The sequence below is a fragment of the Pseudorasbora parva genome, chromosome 8 (assembly GCF_024679245.1).
Source record: "Pseudorasbora parva isolate DD20220531a chromosome 8, ASM2467924v1, whole genome shotgun sequence".
NCBI lineage: Eukaryota > Metazoa > Chordata > Actinopteri > Cypriniformes > Gobionidae > Pseudorasbora > Pseudorasbora parva.
This window is the reverse complement of record NC_090179.1, coordinates 39,784,496-39,808,439: the sequence shown is the minus strand read 5'-3', so window position 1 is coordinate 39,808,439 and position 23,944 is coordinate 39,784,496. Positions and strand designations below refer to the sequence as shown.

Sequence of the window (23,944 nt, the reverse complement as noted above, 5' to 3'; positions counted from 1 at the left end):
AACCCTAAACTTTTGATTGGTAGTGTACACACATCAGACATAACATTATGTCCACCTTCCTAAAATTGAGTTGGTTCCCCTTTTGCTGCCAAACCACACTAACCTGTCGAGTTAACTCATTGTTGCGCTCCTCAAACCATTGCTTAACCATTTTTGCTTTGTGGCATGGCACATTATCCTGCTGAAAGAGGCCACAGTCACCAGGCAATACGGTTTCCATGAAAGAGTGAACATGATCTGCAACAACGCTTCGGTAGCTGATACATGTCAAAGTCACATCCACATGTGTGGCAGGACCCAAGGTTTCCCAGCAGAACATTGCCCAAAGCATCACACTTCCTCCCCAGGCTTGCCTTCTTCCCATAGTCCATTCTAATGCCATGTGTTCTCCAGGTATGCAACGTGCACACACAGCCATCCACGTGATGTAAAAGAAAACATGATTCATCAGACCAGGGCACCTTCTTCCATTGCTCCGTGGTCCATTTCTGATGTTCCAGTTCACTGTTGGTGCTTTTGGTGGCAGCCCTATAAGCAAATAACTGCGATGCTCTGTGTATTCTGACACCTTTCTATCAGAACCAGCATTAACTTCTTGAGCAGTTTGAGCTACAGTAACTCGTCCGTTTGATCAGACCACACGGGCCAGCCTTCGCTCCCCACGTGCATCAATGAGCCTTGGCATTGGCCATGACCCTGTCTCCGGTTCACCACTGTTCCTCTTGGAGCACTTTTGATAGACACTGACCACTGCAAACCGGGAACACCCCACAAGAGCTGCAGTTTTGGAGATGCTCTGACCCAATCTTCTAGCAATCACAATTTGGCCCTTGTCAAACTCGCTCAAATCCTTCCGCTTGCCCATTTTTCCTGCTTCTAACACATCAACTTTGAGGACAAAATGTTCACTTGCTGCCGTGCCAAGAGATAATCAGTGTTATTTACTTCACCTGTCATAATGTTATGCCTGATCAGTGCATGTTGCTTACAAAACATTTATTTTGTCAGAACACTTATTCATTTTTTAAGGCAATGGAGAAAAAGTCCACCAATATTACCACCAATAGCACCACCAATTGTGTTAGAATGGGATGACGCTATCCATTTTGGTTTTGGAAAATCATTTGAATTTTTGCAATTTTATTTAGCAATGCTAGTAGCACACAAACGGCTTTAATGCCGTCCTCTGTTCAGTTCACTCACCATTAAAGAACTTGATGATATCAGTGAAGTCCATGTTGTTGTCTAAGATAATGTCTCTGTACACCTCCACCAAGGCCAATGCAATGAACAGGACGAAGTGCTTAGAGGAGATGCGAGGGGCGACCCAGATAACCTCCCATACAGCAAACACGTCCTCATAGAGTAGCTCTGACACAGACACACAAAATAAACAGTATGTTAAACAACGAGGATGCAATAGCTTCACCGTGTTTGATAACACACGTGTCCATTCCATTTCAGTCCATCTCCAGTGTCTGTGCGTCGTTACCTCTTTTGAAGTCCAGAAGGAACCAGCGGTAGCAGAAGTAGAAATGAGTGTAATCTCCATTCTGATGCATGAGCTCAAACAACTCAGAGTCAAGGATCTGAAGACAAAACATCAAGTTAAGAGCTCATAATGTCACAGACTGCATCAGAGGAACAGACTAATCACAATGCTGACTCAGACAGGAAGCGGGAGAAAGGTCATGTGTAATCTTACCTGTATTAGTGACCTCATATTGGCGAAGTGAGTGTCCATGGCTCCTCCGGTAGGGAAATTCTGACTCATCCTTTTCATCAGATGAGTGAAACAGCTGTAAGCCAAGCACTCTTTGGAGGCGGTTAAACAGAAGAGAATATGATTATTACATTGATATATATTTTATATATAAATTTAACCTAAAATATTGTTGAAAAATGTAACGCCCTATTTAGATGGGTTAGTGCTGTCAAATCGACTAATCGCATCACAAATAAGTTTGTGTTTGCATAATGTGTGCGTCTTTTATATAACTTATGTGTATATAAATACACACACATGCAAGTATTAATATAAATAAATATTTATATTAATACATATGTCAATTATCAGAGGAGGACCATTCTTCTTTTTTTATACAGCAATATATACTTTTTTACAGCAATACATTTCATATTGAATATCATTTAATATTTAATTACATTAAAAATGTAGTGCTGTATACTTTAACTCAAGTAAAAGTATTCAAAGTTTTACTTGAGTACAAGTAAGAAAGTACATTTTTAGTGTTAAATTAAGTATTAAAAGTTAGAAAAACAACAACTTTTATTTATGAACTGTAGTGCAGTAAAAAAGTATGACATATACTTTGGAATGCAGTGAAGTAAAAGTTTTCTAAAACACTGATAAAGTATACTCTTAAAAATGTACTCGAGTAGAAAGTTCTATATAATATTTTAACTTTTTTAATATTATAGTATAGATTTTAAATATGTATGTATTAATAATGTTACATATTACACCAAATTAGGGATTAAAGAGGGAATATAATACTTATTATAATATAAAAAGATTATACAATGTTATTACATACAAAACAATAGTAATTTATATAATTTTACTTTTAAGATCTGATTATGAGAATAAAATAAAAAAAAATTCAAATATACAAAATATCACTTTTTATGTGATATAAAGTGCATTGTGCATAGGTTTAAGGTTAAGTGGTGTGTGAAGAGGTGTCTTCAACTGCTTCTTGAAAGTTGCTCTCAAGTGGATTTCATAAAATTGCTTGTATAATAAATATACAAGTCTGTGACAGACAGAAAGTGTTAACAATGTTTTATGTCTCACTCACCATCATCCAGAATGACCATCAGTGGGGCTAGAAGGTCACACATGCCTTGCACATAGCCAATCTCCAGATGTTCCCACACATAACTGGATCATAACACAGGGACAAAAGACATGAGGCCGAGGTAGACTGAGCCTCAGTTCAGCCGATTTAAGACATGAGTTACGGTCTATGATTTATATTTCAATTCATCTAACAGACTGACTGATTTGAAATTCAATGAGCTGCTATTCTAAAAGAGACACAAACTGACCGAGAATCACAGAGATTCGCACTGACCTGCACATGATGTTGCGCAGTTTCTCCAGGTTGCTGGTAGTGAAGTAATAGTAGTTGCGATCGCAGCGCTGGACATCTTTGTCTATTCTGTGCAAGTTCAGAGCCACCTTGTCCAACAGCTCAATCTGCTCACAAGCACAGCATTTGATACAAAACCGCTGTCTTAGATAGCGAGATCTGACCAGTTGACAAGATTTATGAAATATCGAAATCAGCGGTCAATATATCATTGACATTATTAATGTGTTATTAGTGATCAGTGTTGGGGAAAGTTACTTTGAAAAGTAATGCATTACAATATTGCGTTACTCCCATAAAAAGTAACTAATTGCGTTACTTACCTGGGCTGGGCTTGGTTTGTTTTATTTATATATATATATATATATATATATATATATATATATATATATATATATATATATATATAATAAAAGTTATTTTTTGAGCAAATGTAAAGACCCTTTCAAAAGTAGATAAGCATCAGGTAACACTTACCCAATAAAAACAAAAAAGTATTTTTTGCTTATGGTTAAACAGAAAAATTAAAGGTCAGTAGCAATACGTTGGTCAATAAAGTGTGATTGAATGCATAAAAATACTAGATTTATTTAACATATTTAATTATTGGAGGTTTGCATAGTATTCTGATCAGAGATTTTAATAATTTTGAGGAATACTGAATTGTGTTTTTTTTGTGCAAATGAGATTAGTAAATGCACACTAGAACTACAATAACCATCATGTTTACACACAACGACTCCACACTAATGATTCATCTCAACATGGGGACAAGAGAGCTGTCAGCCAATAAATGGGAAAACAAAGTAACTTGTGTTACTTATTTGAAAAAGTAACTATTATATTTTGTTGTAAATTTGAAAAGTAATGCATTACTTTACTAGTTACTTGAAAAAGTAATCTGATTACGTAACTCAAGTTACTTGTAATGAGTTACCCCCAACACTGTTAGTGATAAATGTAGTATTGTGACGTATTAGCTCAAACAGTGCATGTACCGTGTAGGAGGAGAAAGATGGGGCCGTGCCCTCAGTGGTGGTTGCGAGCTTGTCCAGCTGACTGCAGAGTTTATCCTCACTCAAAGAGTCCCGTCCACCCTGCTCCTCCAAAACCCCAGTGGGTGTTGTGTCCTCCTCCATGCTCTGTCCGTCTTCGATGCTGGACATGATTTGGGAATGTCCAGAGGCTACGGAGTAGTTCCTGGAGGAGGGCAGGCCTGAGTCTGGAGAGTCAAACTCCACTAGCGGCCTCTCATCTGGGGCTAACATGGCTGGAGTGACTACAGTGGTTAAAGTGGGAGTACTTCCTCCCTCACACGAGGTGTCGTGACCGCCCGCGTCAGGCTCATCCACAGACATGAATACCTAGAGAGAGCAGAGATGAGATGCTTGGGATATGGCGGCTACATAATGCTGGATATACCTCAGGCTTCCAAGAATCAGAGATGAGAAATAAACATACATTTCATTCAATACTCAAACATGTTGAAAAAAAAACAAAAATTGACCAAAATTTGTGTGTGCCACGTATGGTTATGCTTATTAAAGTACTGAACTAACGGTTAGCAACATTCTAACACCAAATAATTAATATACATTTCATTAAAATACTGAAATGTATCAAAAATAAGGATGCACAATTAATTGCTTGTCAGTGAAGCACTGTTCTGTGATCAGTAGCAAATGCTGCTCTGTCTGAAAGCACTGAGTTAGAGTCGGTTATAACGTGCAATTGAAAAAGCAATTTATGCATTTAAGAAGCATTTATGAACCTCTTGTTCAACAAGACATTTAATAACATGTTTTTACTCCAAACTCACTTCATAACGCCAGGTGAGCATCAGATGATGTGGCTTCTTACACAGAAGGCACACAACAAATGATTTCATAGTCTTCTATACAGTGATAATGGCGATTAGCATTGAAGTATGAATATATTTTATCATCATGAAAATACTCATGAAGGCTTGGATTAACCATATATTGTCGTAGTCAGGTGTTTATTAGTCATGTTTAATCAATCAGAGTGTTTCAATCTTCAGTTTAATCAGAAATGACGTGCATTAATAGCCTTTGCCAAACTGTGAGCGGTTTAATTTCAATTTATCGTGAAGGCGGTGTAGCCATAATCAAAAACAAACTATTCTACCCGATATTTGTGTGTGCCACGTTTATGCTCATCTTATCATAATAAGCTGCATAATAAAGCACTTATTAGTACTGAAGTGTACTAGACAAGACAAACTAAATTGAAATCAATAGCAAGTTGTGGCGTAATGCCATTTTGTTTACTGTATACAGCTTCTGCATAACTAATACTGTCCCAAAGCATTCACGTATGAAGTTATATGAGCATTGGGACGCTGCCTATAGACTTCGAAACAGTGTTTGTAAATAAATATGCTTTACTTGCTTAAACAGAGCCTGTGACTGACCTCGTTGCTAATAGTGGAGTCCCTATGGATGAGTCTGAGGACGTGGCTGTCTATACTGCTCCCTGACGACAACTTGGCAAAGATGGCCGACTGCATCTCTTTCTCCCGCTGCTTCACAATGACCTCACATGCCTTCCACTCCCGCATCACCTGCTGATACCTTTCTGTGATCTTCTCATCGATCTACAAAACACACAAGGGCACATTAGACGACCTTTATCTCACCAGTACAAATGGTTTACTCTTGTGCTTAAGAATGTGCTTCACACTGTACACTACCTGTAGTGTACCTCAAATCTTAAAAGTATATACCTGTACTTTCAAGTGATACAATAAAAGGCCACTTAAGTGTACTTAGAGAGTATAATTGAATGACTACCTGTCTTAACTGACTTAAGTGTACTATAATAATGGAAAATTTAAAAGCTCTACCATTAAAAGTTCAAATCATTGTTTTAATAATCTTTTGTCATGCTTTGAAGTACACTTAGTTTGTGTTTACTGCATGTACTTACGTATGTTACTAATTTTACTTCAAAGTACTTTTTAACTGTAGTGTTTCACAACATTAAATGAACTTTACAACATATAAATAAATCTTAATAGTTACAAATATGCGATGACAAGTGTAAATAAAAATGACAAAATAACAAAAAATGCTTGTCAGTACATTCAGCAGTACACTTTACCATACTTCAAAAATTAATTAATTATTAAATTGATTATGAAGATATACTCAAGTCTTACTCATAAAAATAAAAACCAAATTTTATATAAATTATAATAATAATAATAATAATTAAAGCTGCAAGTAAAGCTTTTTATCAGTTATAGCGCCACCTATAGTCCTCATATATCCTCATATACATGGGGCCCTGGACCAAGACACTGCAAACCAATTTTCAGGTCAATCGGACTAACAGTCAGGTGATTACAGCCATTTTTATGTTTTTTTTTAACATTATAGCACCACCTAGAGCCCAATCGTTGCAACTTTTTTTAATCGTGACCACAGACCAAACATACGTGTACCAAGTTTGATGACGATATCTCATTTCTTTCTTGAGTTATAGCATTATTAATAAATTAGGCTCCGCCTTGAACGTCCGTTTGACGTCCCGTAGCAAAATTGAATCGAAATTTCAACTATTTCTCAATGATTATTGATAATCTGACTCCAGGGAACATTTCTGCACTGGTTTGGTTCCGATCTGCCAAAAAACCAGGGACTAGTTTGCAAATGAAGGTTTTTCCAAAAAAAACAAATATGTCAAAATTGGCGCCTGAAGGGTGAGCCATTCCATCTTGAGCCAAGGATTCCAACGATATAAGACACTTGAGGCTACGGCCAAAGGTCTAGGACAGTGGTTCTCAAACCTGTCCTGGAGTACCACCAGCCCTGCACATTTTGTATGACTCCCCATTTCTGACTCACCCATTTCAGGTCTTGCAGTCTCTACTAATGAGCTCATGAGTTGAATCAGGTGTGTTAGATGAGGGAGACATACAAAATGTGCAGGGCTGGTGGTACTCCAGGACAGGTTTGAGAACCACTGGTCTAGGAGTTATGAGCAATTGATTGCTATAGCGCCACCTATAGGCCAATCTGGCTCATCATTTGGTAACCTCTCCTTGATTTTTGTATTACCTATCGGCCAAGTTTCATGTCTCAAGCCCTTATGGTTTGGTCTGCACAATGCATTTTACGGCAGAATAAAAACCGGAACAAATACAATAGGTTGTCAAGCACTGTGTTTGAACCCCTAATAATAATATAACAATAAACATGCAGCTATATGACTGATAACACACTGAATGTATATTCTTTTGAAGTATATTATTTCTGTAATAATCGCTCAACTCGTTTTTTTTTTTTTTAAGTATGCCGAATTGTACTTCTTTTTTACGAGGGTAGTCAAAAGCCATGCACACACAGAAGAAAGTTTTGGGAACTTCTTAACCTGAGCCATGGCTTTCTTGTCCATCCCAAACTTGTAGTGTCCCAGAAGAAACGGCCACACCTCCTTTCTGATCTCGTGCTCCACCCCTCCATAGTAAACCAACCTCAGCAGCTCCAGCTCCTTATAATTCTGGCAAGAGAGAATAAGGGACAGATGGAGACAGCGGGACTGCGGCAACCTACGGTACATGACACTGACCGCTAGTACTGTGGCTAGTACTCTAGTGACTGGAGCTGAAGAGTACTAGGCTAACCTTACAGTCTTTCTGATATTTACTCCACACATCTTTGCTGAGGCCTCCAGCGGCTTCACAGGGCTTGTCCGGAGGGACAATGTTGTGGTTGACCAGCGCCGAAAGGTGCGTCCTCACAGTGGACAGGTGCCGACAGTAGGCCAGCCCTACAAACAGGAAAGTGGTAAACGGGCATTAAAGCACAGCTGAGGGTTTATTATACCAATTCATATGAATCATAACGCAGATTCTTTGGGACTTACAGCCATAAAACGCTCGAGAGACAATCTGTCTCTTCATATTTTGGCACAGCATCTTCAGTGGAATACTAGACACAGAAGGGAAATATCTGTTACATCTTTCAATACAGGATGCTTGTGTAAAAATATATGCAGACTACAGCCAAACTGCACACTTTTATGTCTCAGGGATTGTCATTTTTTTCCCCTTTTGGTTATATAAAAGTCACTTCAAGCCAGTCTAAGAAAATGTTTTATGCCAAAGTTGTCTGTCATTTAATTCCAAAAATGTTTTGCAGTTTCCATAAAAAGTTTTTAGCATTGATAATAGGGTAATACTTTAGAATAATGGTCATCAGTTAACATTAGTTTAACTACATTAGTTAACATGAACAAATAATGAACTGCACTTATAAAGCATTTATTTACCTTTGTTCATGTTAATTTTATCATTTACTAATACATTATTAAAATCGTTAACATTAATGCACTGTGAACTACCATGAACAAAACATGAACAGCTGGATTTTTATTAACTAAAATTAACAAAGATGAACAAATACAGAAACCGCTTATGGTTAGTTCATGTTAGTTAATACATTAACTAATGACCATTATTCTAAAGTGTTACCGATAATAGTAATGTTTACCGAGCAGAAAATCCACATATTAGAATGATTTCTGAAGGATCACGTGACAATGACAAAGTAACAATAATTCAGCTTTGCTATCACAGGCAAGAATGACATTTTAAAATGTATTAAAACAGAAAGACAGTTATTTTAAATTGTACTAATATTTCATAATATTTCTGTTTATTGTTTATTCAAATAAAGGTTGTTTCTTTAAGCCCCCAGGGCCAGAAGTGTAGCAGTGCAGGCGTCTCACTCACCGGTCATGCATGCAGGAGCAGTTCGCCGGAAGCTCGACGGAAGCGTTGCTGCCCCCAGTGGAGCAGGACAGACACGATGACATATGACTGGAGCACTCGCCCTGCTGCCATGACAACGGGCTACCGCCAAAACCCTGCATCTCCATCATGTCCCTGTGGTCTACTAGGGCGTGGGAGTGGAACAGACAAAAAAAAAAAAGAGGCAGAGCAATAGAAAGAGAGACAGGAAATAAGAGATGAATAAGCAATGGTGAAACCTGCTCTAATAACCTGCATTTGGCAAATATTAGTATTAATATTCCTTTTTTTTCTCTCAGAGGTACTCTATAATATGAAGCTGTTGTCATACGAGAATTCACTAATGGAAATTATGCTCACAGCTGGAATAGAATGGCCATAAATCATCATATTCAGCTCGAAAGCCTCAGATTCACTGAATCACAGGCCTCAGCTCAACCATGAGATAATTAAGGAAGAGTTAAATGCATCCTAAAATGCATTTGAATATATCTGACTTGGATGTTTTATATAATTAGCAATTTGTTCATTTTGGGTGGTATTTAGATTAGGGCTGTCAATCAAATTTTCATTACATGAATTTATGGTAAAACTAACCAATTCTCACTAGTAACTAGTTGCTTATTAGCATGCATATTACTAGTGTATTAGCTGTTAGTACTTATACAGAACATATGAATGCCTTATAATTTGGGTGAATAATTTTCACCCAAAAATGAAAATTAGCCCATGATTTACTCACCCTCAAGTCATCCTAGGTGTTATAACAACTCCTATATGTCTTGAGTCTTGTTTTTAAGTCCATAAAAATCCATCCATCCATCATAAAACTGCTCCAAATGGCTCCCGGAGTTAATAAAGTTAGCTTTCACCAACTGGCATGCGCACATTCATGAGAAACTGGCGCTCCAGTGTATGACGTTGGACACTCTTGTGAGAATACACTTCACTTTCGTAAACGCGTGTACGACAGTTAGTGGAAGCTAGCGATTACAGTTTGTAATGTTTTAAATATGGATATTTCTTCAGAAGGGCTTTATTAACCCCCGGAGCCATTTGGGGCAGTTATATGATGGATAGATGCACTTTTATGGATTTAAAACAGAAACAGTCATTCACTGCCATTATAAAGCTTGCATTAGCCAGGATTTTTTTTTATATATAACTGATTGTATTCGTCTGAAAGAAGAATGTCATATAAACCTAGGATGACTTGAGGGGGAGGAAATCATGGACTAATTTTCATTTTTGAAATCCTACTCAATGCCTAAACTTAAAGGCTACAAAAACTACCTTACTAACTGTTAAAAAGTAGTAAATTAGGAGTTTATTGAGGCAAAGGGTTTAGTTGATGGTGATATACGTGTTCCCCAAACAAGAGAGTGTGACTTAATTTATGAAATTATATATTGATTCATTAAATGCAAGTATTCACATATTCATTCTGATTGAGAAAACATCCCCAACAAAACATTTCAAATAACTTCTGTGTGTCAGATGAGTAAATCTGTTTTTAATATAATGTTGATATGATTCTGTTCATATAATTGAGCATAAGTCTATCCGTTTGCTGAAGCTGTCTACATAAGACTTGTTCTTGCATTATGTATATAAACTGTGCCTCATGTGCAAACTCATGTCAGCAGAACCAAGTCTCGTTTTTTAAAATGTTTTTTATACCGCATCTCTAGTATAAAGTAATACTGCGTCTCGATGTCCCTTTATTCTGTTAGACTCTGATGCTGGTTTCACTTCAGGAACACGTTGTCTGCACACGTTTACATGAAATAATATCCCTATTGATTTAACTGACAGCCCCAATTAAGATGTACTTTTCTTTACAGATATTTCTTCCTGTCACAAATGGCATTAACCAGATGTTCTTAAACACACATAATGAAATCAAAGCAAACCTGAAGTATAAGGATATCAGAAACATGCATCTATGAATGAACAGAAGGAAAAGGTGTAAAACGATGCGGGGATGCCATGCCAGGAGACCTGCCAATCAATCGATCAATCAATCACAGTGTCACAAATCAAGCCAGGCACTGGTAGAGCTTGGAGAGGAGTATAGAAGGACAGACAGGAACCATTCCTACCATGCTGGATGCATCAGATTGAACCATGACAAAAATAAAGACAAATAAAGAAGAGAAATGTATACTGTGCGTAATTGTATAAAATGTGATAGTGAACCAACTGAACCAAAAGAGTCGATAGTAAACGTAAAATGCTCTTCACCTTAATTCTTCAGGTTGGAGCTGGTGACCTGCTATACACAGTAACTTCCCTGCTTGTAACCAAAATAACAAAAGTGAACGGAGGGCATGTATTCAATATCTGTCCCTAAAAGCCTCACGTGAGCTATAGGACTTTGATATGGCTATGATCGAATGGGCGACGCGTTCACAGAACGATTCGTGTGTCTACTACACCAGAACCCCACAGGACCTAACTGATATAATGAAAGGTGACTGCAGTTAGTGAAGAATTACAGTGAACAGCATTGCAGAAAACCGGCTCAACACAGGAGGAACAACAAAACAACGACAACTCAAACCAAAGAGGAAAAGAGAATTAATAAAGGGAAGGAGACACAGTTCTGACGAGTAAGCAGTGGAGCACATTCGCCGCAAAGAAAAACAGAAAACATAATACACAACGTGTGCAAATTCGACATGCAAAGCCCTTGAGCATTTGGCAGCGAAACGAAAGATACAAAACCCAAAAATAACCAAGACTTCTCATAAGGACTTGGTCATGTTAACCAAACAGTGCAAAAGGAAAACAGAGCAAATCATTGGAAGCATTGCTGCCTGGCCACCGCAGTCAGGCCCAACAGTGCAGAGGAGGAGAGCGCTCCGGTGAGGAGTCTGTACTCCACTACCGCCATTACACCTCAGTGTGTGTGTGCGAGAAGGAAAAAGGACAAAGGCAGGGTTGTAGTGTAACAACGTGGCAGGGTAGTGGACACTCTCCTGACTGTGAAAAAAGTTGGCGTGGAGGGAAAAGAGTGACGACGGTGGAGGAGAGTGAGTAAAGGGGAGAGATGTGCACTGTACTGACCTCACACTCATGGATGTAAACTGCTTATATTCAGCTTATGTAATAATAAAAATAATATAATACACATGCACCCCTACATAGCACAAGGTTTGGAAATATAATATAATAACATTTTGTGAAATAAATAAACATTTAAACTTTTTGGACCTAGTTATTTTAGATTAGAACAATATGCATTTTAGCTAAGTGATGCATAGATTGTCATACATTTTAGCAAAATGTGTAATACATAGATTGTACTTACACCCATTTCTTAGATTTAAGATACAATTAAACAATTATTTCAATATTTACGTTATTTCAATTAAAGCAAAATCATTCATTAGAATTATTAGGAATTTTAGGTTAGAGTTATATACATTTTAACAAATACTTGTATAAAATAAAATAAAATAGGAAAAAGTTAAATGCCACTTACAGCACCTTTAAATCATAAAAAAATGAAAGGGTTAGTTCGCCGAAAAAGGAAAATTCTGTCATTAATTCGTCACCCTAATGTCGTTCGGCACCCGTAAGACCTCCGTTCATCTTCAGAACTCAAATGAAGATATTTTTGTTGAAATCCGATGGCTCAGAAAGGCCTTCATTGACACCAATGTCATTTCCTCTCTCAAGACCCATTAAGGCACTAAAGACGGCGTTACAAAGCCCATCTCACTACAGCGGCTCTACAATCATTTATAAAGCGGCGAGAATAGTTTTTGTGCGCAAATAAGAAAATGAACAAAACGACTTATATAGTGATGGCCGATTTCAAAACAAAATGTCGAACCGTTATGAATCAGCGTATCAATTCATGATTCGGATTGAGTGTCAAACTGCTGAAATCACGTGACATTGGCGATCTGAATCATGAATCAATACGCTGATTCATAACCGTTCAAAACTTTTTTTGAAATCGGCCATCACTATATAAGTCGTTATTTCATTTTTTTGCGCACAAAAACTATTCTCACCGCTTCATAAAATGATTGTAGAGCCGCTGTAGTGAGATGGGCTTTGTAACGACGTCTTTAGTGCCTTTCGTGGGTCTTGAGAGAGGAAATGACATTGGTGTCAATGAAGGCCTTTCTGAGCCATCGGATTTCAACACCAATGTCTTCATTTGTGTTCTGAAGATGAACGGAGGTCTTACGGGTGTCGAATGACATTAGGGTAAGTAATTATTGACAGAATTTTCATTTTTGGCTGAACTAACCCTTTAAGCTAAATGCCAAATTTAAATGCTTGTAATACGCAACATAGGAGTCATGGCATTTAAAAGCAATTCAAGAAGTAGCAGTCTGCCCTAACACTGGCACACTATCTTTACTATACACTTTCCTATCACTAGCACAGTATGATCTCGTAGTGTTTAGCTGCTTTTCATTTAGAAAGCATCTATTTAAGTATTAAATTTTGTTCACATTTTATATCAATGGAATGCATGTGTGCCACACACTCAGGGTCTTGTGTGACTTGACCTAGTTTTTGTCCTGGCCACAAATATTACCATGGTTACAAGCATAGAGATCAGTCCGACAACTTAAAGAGAGACAAGGAAGCCATGACGCCTGAGGCGCTTACTGTGTCTCAATCTGCCCTCACTGACCGACAACCGGACGCACTGCTGGGTTGCTGCTTGTGGGGACCAGGTAACAGTTGGGATGGAAAGAAAAGTGGGAGGAGAGGATTGAGAAAGTATGAAAGGAGGAAGAGAGAATGAAGTGGGCCACTGGTGATAAAAACCTTTCATGACATTAGGATCTGTGAGGTTCCGTGAGCAGATCATAGAGATCATAGCGTGAAGTCTATCTTCCTCCTCCTCATCGTCGTCCAGAGAGGGCGCACGACTGCCCGTGGTGTGGTGGTAGTTTATAGTGACTGCTTGGGCAATAAAAGAACAAAGTTTAGCACCCGCCTCTGAAGCAAAGTCACATTCTACTCGCACACACTGCAAAAAAAATTAAAAAATAATAATAAATCTTTTTTTTTTTTTTATTGGTACCTTTCTCTTGTTTTTTGTTTTAAAATATCTAAACATCCTTTAAACAAGCAAAATTGATAAGACTTTTCAGAGAACACATCTTGAATTGAAATGTACTTTAATATTTTTTTTCACATTTTAAGGCTTACATTTTAAATCAACATTCTTTTTTTGTTATGGAATGTTGCAGTATTGATTATAAATTATTTATCTCTGCACATCTTTTTTTTATTATTCACGTTTCTTTTCATCTTTAATTAAAAATATTGCTGCAGGCAGCTATGACAGGCCCAAGCCCCAGCGGCTTTAGGGAAACTGCATGATGGCAATAGGACTATGAAGGACTATGTCAGCTGGTGTCACTATGATTGCAAACCGCAACATCCACATCCATGAGAATTTCATGCCATATGTCAATTTCAAATGAGTGCAGTTATCTTTCACAGCTCAAAAATGTCCAGAAGTCCAGTATTTAGCTTAGTGCCCTACAAATGAACTGTTTCTATGCCTTGATTTTTTCATGCAAACTTTTAGAAAAAGAAATGTCTTATCCTTTAATGCAGTCAAAAGGACACATCAATGAAAGGGTTCAACTTTAAACCATCAATAGTGTAACTGACACACAGAGGGGGGGATTGAGATCTAAGGAGCAGCCAAGAATATTATTAAAGTTTGATGTGTTTCCATGGCAACAGTATTTAAGATATCAAGAATGATTTCACAGGTCTACATCTGCCATGTTTTGACATTATACTGAGGTTTGAAGCAAATCAGGTAAAAATAAGAGAGGGATTTCAAACCATTTTTGAAAGTGACACTTCCTGCTGTCAGTTGGTGGAACTATGAATTTGACGCACAATTGTTTCATCCTTCAGCTTCCTACAATGAACATGGAGCTTAAGTTTCATCCAAATCAGTCAATGCATGCAAAAGTTTTAAAATACTTCCTGTTTGCCTTTTCTCAACATAAAGCCATTTCAACGTCACGGGAAAACTGGTTGAGATATCAAAAATCTCTCTCAATGTCTTGACTTCACTGAGTTTGGTGAAGATCGGATGAATTCCTTTGGAGGAGTATGTCAAATATTTTGGGCAGAACTAATGACATGCAGCAACTCGATGAGATCTATGTGTACCGAGTTTCATACATATACAGTGGTTACGGAAATTATTTAGACCCCCCTAAATTTTTCACTCTTTGTTATATTGCAGCCATTTGCTAAAATCATTTAAATTCATTTTTCTCATTAATGTACACACAGCACCCCATATTGACAGAAAAACACAGAACTGTTGACATTGTTGCAGATTTATAAAAATAAATAAAAAACTGAAATATCACATGGTCCTAAGTATTCAGCTGTGACACTCATATTTAACTCAGGTGCTGTTCATTTCTTCTGATCATCCTTGAGATGGTTTTACACCTTCATTTGAGTCCAGCTGTGTTTGATTATACTGATTGGACTTGATTAGGAAAGCCACACACCTGTCTATATAAGACCTTACAGCTCACAGTGCATGTCAGAGCAAATGAGAATCATGAGGTCAAAGGAACTGCCTGGAGAGCTCAGAGACTGAATTGTGGCAAGAAAAATCTGGCAAAGGTTACAAAAGATTTTCTGCTGCACTTAAGGTTCCTAAGAGCACAGTGGCCTCCATAATCCTTATATGGAAGATGTTTGGACCACCAGAATCCTTCCTAGAGCTGGCCGTCCAGCCAAACTGGGCTATCAGGGATGAAAAGCCTTGGTGAGAGAGGTAAATAAAAACCCAAAGATCACTGTGGATGAGCTCCAGAGATGCAGTCGGGAGATGGGAGAAAGTTGTAGAAAGTCAACCATCACTGCAGCCCTCCACCAGTCTGGGCTTTATGGCAGAGTGGCCCGACGGAAGCCTCTCCTCAGTGCAAGACACATGAAAGTTTGCTCAAAAAACACCTGAAGGACTCCAATATGGTGAGAAATAAGATTCTCTTGTCTCATGAGACCAAGATAGAACTTTTTGGCCTTAATTCTAAGCAGTATGTGTGGAGAAAACCAGGTAGGCATTGCTCATCACCTGTCCAATACAGTCCCAACAGTGAAGCATGGTGGTGGCAGCATCATGCTGTGGGGGTGTTTTTCAGCTGCAGGGACAGGACGACTAATTGCAATCAAGGGAAAAATAAATGCGGCCAAGTACAGGGATATCCTGGACGAAAACCTTCTCCAAAGTGCTCAATACCTAAACCTGGGCCGAAGGTTCACCTTCCAACAAGACAATGACCTTAAGCACACAGCCAAAATAACGAAGGAGTGGCTTCACAACAACTCTGAGCCCTGACTTAAACCCAATTGTGCATCTCTGGAGAGACCTAAAAATGGCTGACAGAACTGAAGAGGATCTGCAAGGAGGAATAGCAGAGGACCCCAAATCCAGGTGTGAAAAACTTGTTGAATCTTTCCCAAAAAGACTCAAGCTGTATTAGATCAAAAGGGTGCTTCTATTAAATACTGAGCAAAGGGACTGAATACTAGGACCATGTGATATTTCAGTGTTTCTTTTTTAATCAATCAGCAAAAATGTCAACAATTCTGTGTTTTTCTGTCAATATGGGGTACTGCGTGTACATTAATGAGAAAAAAATGAACTTAAATAATTTAAGCAAATGGCTGTAATATAACAAAGAGTGAAACATTTAAGGGGGTCTGAATACTTTCCGTACGTGCTAGAATACAAACAAGCTTTCAGATTCCGTTCAGAGGGGCACTGTAGCGCACCCCTGCCATGCATGTGAACCAGATTTGGCCTAGCCATGGATTCTAATGTGTGGACACATTTTTAGGAGATTTTAAGCATCTTAAGGGGCCCAAAAGTCCCCAAAACCTTGATGAAAAAAAAATATGACCCCATCACAGGGGGAAGAAGGGCCCTCGCACTATAAAGGGGGCTTGGCATCCGTGCTTTTGAGGCACAGTGAATTTGTAATTGTATGCTATGTTTATACTCAGGTAAACAACACATAGCACCATTTGTTTCTTTAGTCACTCACGACTGGTTCGCGTCAGGTGAAAAGGCCAAATAATTAAGTGAAGTTAAATTTAAATAAAAATGTATGCAAAAGATATGAGGCACTTCTTGGTTATCATCCCAAAATGGCTGGGCTGAGCTAGTATCTGTGGTGGTGTGAAAGTTGTCTGGCTTAATGAGATCTATATATGTGCAAAACTTGGTGAACGTAGCTGAAAAGAATGAGCTACAGAGTTTCCTGTAAATGCCCATTTTCTAGGTGGCGCTAAAGAGTCACCTCTTCACGCCCATGTGTGAACATTGGCCAAGCCATAATGGGATATGACTGACGAGTGTGCAAAAAATAAAAAATAAAAATGAAAGCAAGACAAGTACCTCTAAAGGACACAAATAAACATTGTTTATTGAAATGTCTTCCTTCCTTCCTTCCTTCCGTCAGTTAGTGGCGCTACAACCGTGAACCCACATTAACGTGATAAGGCCACAAAGCCAAACATATAGTTCCAATGAGAAGTAAATCACATGATTCAGACAGAAAATAAAGGCCACTTCCGTGTTTCCTATTTTTTGATCGTGTCGCCATAGCAACACCATTTGAGATATCAAAAATATTTTCGCAATTTAGCCTCTTGGCATGATTTAACTGAAGTTTTGTGCCACTTAGATTAAACCCCCTAAGAGGAGTGTTTCAAAATCAACAGCATGCCATTTTCAAAAAAATTCCAAAATGGCCAACTTCCTGTTGGGTGGAGCTAATGTTAATAAGAAATATGTTTGTCATGTTGAGGACAATATCCCCATGAAAATTCATGAATATCAGACAAAATATATGGAAACCACAGCGATAAATACATTTTGAAATTGTAGAGTGCTGCGAAGTCCACTGTCCACACCCAAATCAAATGACCATTGAATTATACAGCCTTGCTAAGCTGCTTCTAATGTGCCAATTTTTCACATATTCTAAATATATTAAATATCCTTTTCCTAGGATAGGTGGCGCTGTGGAGCCGGTGAGGCGTGCCTCTCCAGAATTGCAGTATCAAATCAAAAGATGTCCTAAGACATTTTTTTTGGTTAACTTTCATGTGTTTTTAGCCATGGCAAGTCCCCTCAAAACAGGTGAAAAGGTAAAAATAGCTAATTCCATCCAACATGGCAGACTTTCTAAGTGAACTTTGTCCTACATGACAACATAATGACCATTCCAGGTTTTGTGCACATCGGAGAAACTTCATCCCGACCACAGCCTGCATTTGGTGACGCTATAGAGTCCTTTAATCATGCCCAAGCACTACATAACTTTTACAATTTCTCTTCTTGGCTCTTCTGATGTGTTTACTGGCACAAGGGCAGGGCAATCATTCATTCAATCAATTCACAAATCATGTCATATTCTAAAAATATATATTTTTTTGTTTTGTTAAAAATATTTACATGGTTTATTTGAAGGAATTTAAGACATGTTCTCTGCAAACAAATCTTAATAACATGCAATTTTGCTTCTTGGGCTCTTGTTTTAAGGATGTTTTGATATTTTAACTGGAAAACCAGACAAAAACCCTGACATGATTTTTTTGCAGTGCATACATACACAGTTATAAAAAGGAGCAGTGTGATCCCAATAAGAACAGTTGAAAATCTAAAGGATGCGTTGAATACCCACGTCCCTCCCAGCAGCCTCCACAACGGCTGTTATGTGCCAGAGAAAAGTGAGAACAAAACACACAGACAACAATGATATGCGGGGATGGTGTCTGATGCAGCCCTGTTCAGTGTTCACACATCCGTCAGGATGCCTGAGGACTTCAAGGTTTTAAGATGTACAATGGCCTCAAAAACATACTTTTGGACACTAAAGTCACACTTAAAAATTATTTTTATTTATTATAATGCAAAAAGCATGGCTTTTAAGTGTTAACTGCTTTTGGGGTCACTGTAGTTAGATGGACAGATGGATGGACATAGAGATGTGAACGGGTCAGGCATATTTTGGCTGAAACTCACTTGAGTCGTGACGATGCCCTGGATAAACGATGCGAAACACATAGTCTGCAGCGATTTGCTCCTCTCCATCCCCATCCTGATCTACTAAACGGACCGTGCTGTTCTTCTTACGAAGCTTAGGGAAGACTTTGCCCTGTTAAGCAAACACATAGAGACATATTCACACTAAACTCAGGTTCTTAGTCCAAATAAAGAGCATGCAATTAATTTGCTATGCATCCACAGTAAATGCACTGCCAGTACATCACTAATAAGTGCGGAAGTTTCAAATGCTGCTGACACTAAACATTCTGCTAACATGAGGATGTTAAGATCTGCTGCAGTAAAACGCTTACCTTACCCCTCTGGGACCAGAGGGGGGGCTCCAGCTGACCCCGGGGCATTAGTCCCGTCTCCAAACAGGACAGGAACGCCAGCAGGTGGCCCCCAGGAGGGAAGTGCAGAGGAGGCCGCTGGATCCCATCCTGACTTACTAACACCAGAGTACCGCCACAGTCCGCTAAGAGAAATTCACATGATTAAAAAAACAAAAACAAAAAAAAACAAGATAATATAATACAACTGGAACTCTACAAAGCACACGCAGTTCAAACATAAATATAATGTAATATAATATAGATTTATAGATATAATGTGAATTAAATCAATAATTTTTAGTGAAAAAAATGCTACATTGAATCTGTCAAACGTTAAAGGCTTTAGTTCACCCAAAAATGAAAATTCTGTCATTATTTACTCATGTCTCTGAACATGTCGTTCAACCCCCGTAAGACCTCCGTTCATCTTCAGAACTCAAATGAAGATATTTGTGTTGAAATCCAATGGCTCAGAAAGGCCTTCATTGACACCAATGTCATTTCCTCTCTCAAGACCCATAAAGGCACTAAAGACGGCGTCACAAAGCCCATCTCACTACAGCGACTCTACAATCATTTTATGAAGCGGCGAGAATAGTTTTTGTGTGCAAATAAAAAAACGGAATAACGACTTATGGGCCAATCTCAAAACAAAGCTTCGATCCGTTATGAATCAGTGTATTAATTTGCTTGTCAAACCACCAAACTGCTGAAATCACGTGACATTGGCGATCCGAATCATAAATCAATACCCTGATTCATTACCGTTCAAAACATTGTTTTGAAATCAGCCCATCACTATACAAGTCGTTTAGTCTTTTTTTGCGCACAAAAACTATTCTCGTCGCTTCATAAATTTATTAAAGAATCACTGTAGTGAGATGGGCTTTGTAACGCCGTCTTTAGTGCCTTTATGGGTCTTGAGAGAGGAAATGACATTGGTGTCAATGAAGGCCTTTCTGAGCCATCGGATTTCAACAAAAATATCTTCATTTGTGTTTTGAAGATGAACGGAGGTCTTACGGGTGTCCAACGACATGAGGACGAGGAATTAATGACAGATTTTTCATTTTTGGGTGAACCTTTAAGTATTTATAATATAATTTCAAATAATAAAATATAATACAATCAAAATAATATAATAAAATAATCAGACATAAATGTAAATTAAATCAATAATTGTTACTAAAAAAAATTGCTACATTGAATCTGTCAATGTTAAGTATTTATAATTATATAATATTATATTTATATTAGTAGTATATACTATTATATTTTATTTATATTAAATATTATATTATATTATATTATATTATATTATATTATATTATATTATATTATATTATATTATATTATATTATATTATATTATATTATATTATAACAATATTCCAAAGGTGTATGAAGGGGACTCACGACGCTGGTGACAATGAATGCAGACGATCTGTCTTAAAGGCACAGTCAAAGCGTAGTCCCAATAAATACTAAAGAGTAATAAAAAAAGAGAAAGCGGGAGAAAGCAGAGTGTGAAAATTTGCGTCTGTTCTATTAAAATTGATCTGAATCTTTTTCCATAAAATCAACAAGGTTGCTTTGCTAATCTCATTCCCAATCCTACACATATAGACGACTATCACCCTTATCATTACAAACAGCAATCAGCATATCAGGACACTCATCTAATGCTTTTCCTGTAAATCCTCCATAAACGTAATTGCTCTGCCCAACCTAACAATCAGACCAAATCAAATCAGAGTAGTGGCACATTTTTTTGCAGTGATTGGCCATCTCAGATCATTTCTGGCCCATTTTACCTGATGACATAATTTCCCTGATTTCCCCTTGTGTGTGTACATACAGTATGTTTTACCTCTTCTCCAGGTCGCAGTCTCCCAGAGTGCCATTGATTAGCTGATTGGGCGTCCACTTCAGTGTGAGTGTTTCTGCCGTCTGATGAAGGGACAGGTAACCACGCAGCACCTCCATGTCTTTCTTCTGCAAAGAACAAAGTCTATTGAATAAAACACAGCGGCTTCCCCGAGTCCTCTTAAAAAAAAGTCTAAAAATAACTAGTAAAATCAGCAGCCTTTCACTTTTCTCTGTTTATAAATGAACACAAGAAAATGAAAAAAAAAAGGTGTGAGCTCACAGAATGAAAGAAAAGAGCGTGATATGAGCAACAGAGTGGCATAAATAAAATGTCTTTGGCGATTTACTGTGATGATGAGAACTGCGAAACGCATCAGGTTTCACACAGAAATCCAATTAGACCTGAATCACTGCAATCCTTTTGGCAAGGGTCGTCGACACTATTGATTTCTACAAGTCCTCGCCAGACCCAGCACTCTCTGCGCCCAGTTACATCAGTCACTGTTGCAAATCTCACAGACACACTCATGCACACATCAAGTCCGTGCCTGACTCATTTGATGACAAATCTAATGTGGTGTAATGGCTAATCCAGTCTGCCTTTTCCAGTTCACAACTATCAGCTAGAAAGTCAGCAGAGCTAAAAATATTATGGATAAAGGGAGCCGGATCCATCTGACCATTCATTACACAAGGGAAGAACCAATTTTGACCAGTAGATCAATGATCTTTTCTACCTACAGAACACCACTGTGGCTCACTTTCTATAACCAGCAGTCTTTGAGCTTCACTGTACTGATTAGATGAAATACATTGATCTACAAACAATCCGTTTTGTTACAACCATCAAAAGAAATTTAGATGCAAACTAGTTTTCCTGTAAGTGCATTTGCGTGTGTGTGTGTGTGTGTGTGTGTGTGTGTGTGTGTGTGTGTGTGTGTACCGTCATACCGGTTGAACGAGTACATTGTTCTTTCCGTAGAGCAAGTGAACACGTGAGTTTTGGTGCAGGGATTCGACATACTCTCTCGCCGAGGCTGCAAACTTATCCTCGGACATGCTTCCTGAAGACTGACGCTTTCGGATCTGAGGAATGTACCATGAATATGAGTTTACTCTATTATTGAACTACTAAAACAAAATGTGTGATATTCTCACCCCAAGTGTAGGCCTGCGCCCCGGCGACAGCTCCTGGCCCCTGTGGGCCCCGTGGATGCGATGCCTCTGGACCAGCTCATTGGCCGACGGGTCCGTCCAGAAATGATCTGACGTCTTGAGCTTAGTGTACTCTAGAGCGCAAGGCCCAACTACAGATGACAAAAAAGGACACAGTGAATCATAATAAAATAATGAGATACTAACATTTGAATGCTTTAATTTGTCATATCTCTTTTCATTTAAAGTGCCCCTTTTATGCTACTTTAAAAGGTTCCTAATTTGTCTCCTACACAGGTTGACATGCATCAAAGGTCAAAAAACACTTTTTTTCATAATATACATTATACAGATTCGTCGGATAAATCGGTCTCTCTAAATCCCTCCTTGCCCTGAGCTACTCTGCTCTGATTGGTCAGATGGCCCAGTCTGTTGTGATTGGTCTACCACTCACAGCGCGTTTCTGAAGCTAAATGACCATAGCTGAACTTCAGCTCCGGAGGCTTCCTAAAGCTCTGCGATTGTACACACTGTAAAAACAGTAACGATGACATCTAGTTTAACATATCAATCCAAACGCGAGAGTCCGATGATGAAACATTGGAAGAACTAGATATTTAACCCAAACCTCCACCGTAAGGACGACTTAAGCAGGACGTTTCTCAGTGATACGTTACTCATTTTGAGGTTCATTATAAGATGTTTTAACTGTAATTCCTCACCATCAGCATTAACATGTGTGTGTCCATCAACAAACCCATGAGTGTATTTCTAATTTATTACAGTACAAATGCGGGAATTGTATCAATAACAGAGCATACATTAGCCAAGCAGTAACATGAATGACTGCAAAAAAATGTTTTTCTTACTTAGTATTTTTGTCTTGTTTCTATTTAAAATTTCTAAAAAATTCTTACATTAAGAAACATTTACTAGACAAGTAAAAATTATCGTCTTATTTTGGGGAATTTTTTTTTTTTTACGTTTTTGCTTAAAATAAGCAAAATTATCTTTCATTTTCAGTTTCAAATACTAAGTAAGAAAAGCATTTTTTGCAGTGATGTAACATTAAAGTTTGTAAAACAAATCTTGCACCATCCTTTATCTTTACTCAAAGTAGTAAGAACGACAGACAATCTGCATTAATACACACAGTTTTAGATAATAGTGGCCCACAACTGATGAGCAGAAGTATTTCAGTAAGACATTAATGACGTGAGTAAAGCCTAGTTCAGACTGCACGATTTTCAAACTCGTCGGGTCACTGCTCTATTCACACTGCATGACTATCTGGGGTATCATTCAGTCACTGCTGTGTTCACACTGCACGATGGTTTGACGACAGAGGAGTTCACACTGCATGACTGAACAAGGAAGAATCGCCGACAACTCTCTCTCTCTCCCGTGCGCAAACTACGTTTCCCAAACACGTGCGATGTGACAAGTAAACAACGCGAGATCACACGTGCGTCAGACCGGAGTTCTCGCGCGAGACTTGGAATTGTTATTAAAAATGATAAACTGCACTAAGTTTGCTTCAAATTGTATGTGTGCTGATTTGTGGAGAAAAAGAAAAAAAAGATTATGGCTGAAGAAATTGTTGGAGAGACAGAGGGAGA

General features: G+C 38.2%; 1 protein-coding gene across 6 annotated transcripts in view; it reads right to left on the bottom strand.

Moving 5' to 3' along the window:
* The window catches only part of sgsm2 (small G protein signaling modulator 2), a 72,554-nt gene that overhangs the window by 3,396 nt on the left and 45,214 nt on the right, over positions 1-23,944 (bottom strand). The window contains exons 6-23 of one of the 6 annotated variants that reach the window (XM_067451234.1): positions 22,329-22,477; positions 22,122-22,256; positions 21,172-21,296; positions 20,718-20,785; positions 19,282-19,445; positions 18,947-19,079; positions 13,690-13,827; positions 8,875-9,037; positions 8,007-8,071; positions 7,765-7,910; positions 7,512-7,640; positions 5,551-5,733; positions 4,115-4,480; positions 3,099-3,223; positions 2,823-2,905; positions 1,706-1,815; positions 1,493-1,589; positions 1,204-1,371 (exon numbers count right to left, since the gene is read on the bottom strand). In XM_067451234.1, the coding sequence (XP_067307335.1) occupies positions 1,204-1,371; positions 1,493-1,589; positions 1,706-1,815; positions 2,823-2,905; positions 3,099-3,223; positions 4,115-4,480; positions 5,551-5,733; positions 7,512-7,640; positions 7,765-7,910; positions 8,007-8,071; positions 8,875-9,037; positions 13,690-13,827; positions 18,947-19,079; positions 19,282-19,445; positions 20,718-20,785; positions 21,172-21,296; positions 22,122-22,256; positions 22,329-22,477 (2,547 nt within the window). The remainder of the gene's footprint in view (positions 1-1,203; positions 1,372-1,492; positions 1,590-1,705; positions 1,816-2,822; positions 2,906-3,098; positions 3,224-4,114; positions 4,481-5,550; positions 5,734-7,511; positions 7,641-7,764; positions 7,911-8,006; positions 8,072-8,874; positions 9,038-13,689; positions 13,828-18,946; positions 19,080-19,281; positions 19,446-20,717; positions 20,786-21,171; positions 21,297-22,121; positions 22,257-22,328; positions 22,478-23,944) is intronic. The other 5 variants (XM_067451236.1, XM_067451235.1, XM_067451238.1 and 2 more) reach the window with 5 other exon arrangements.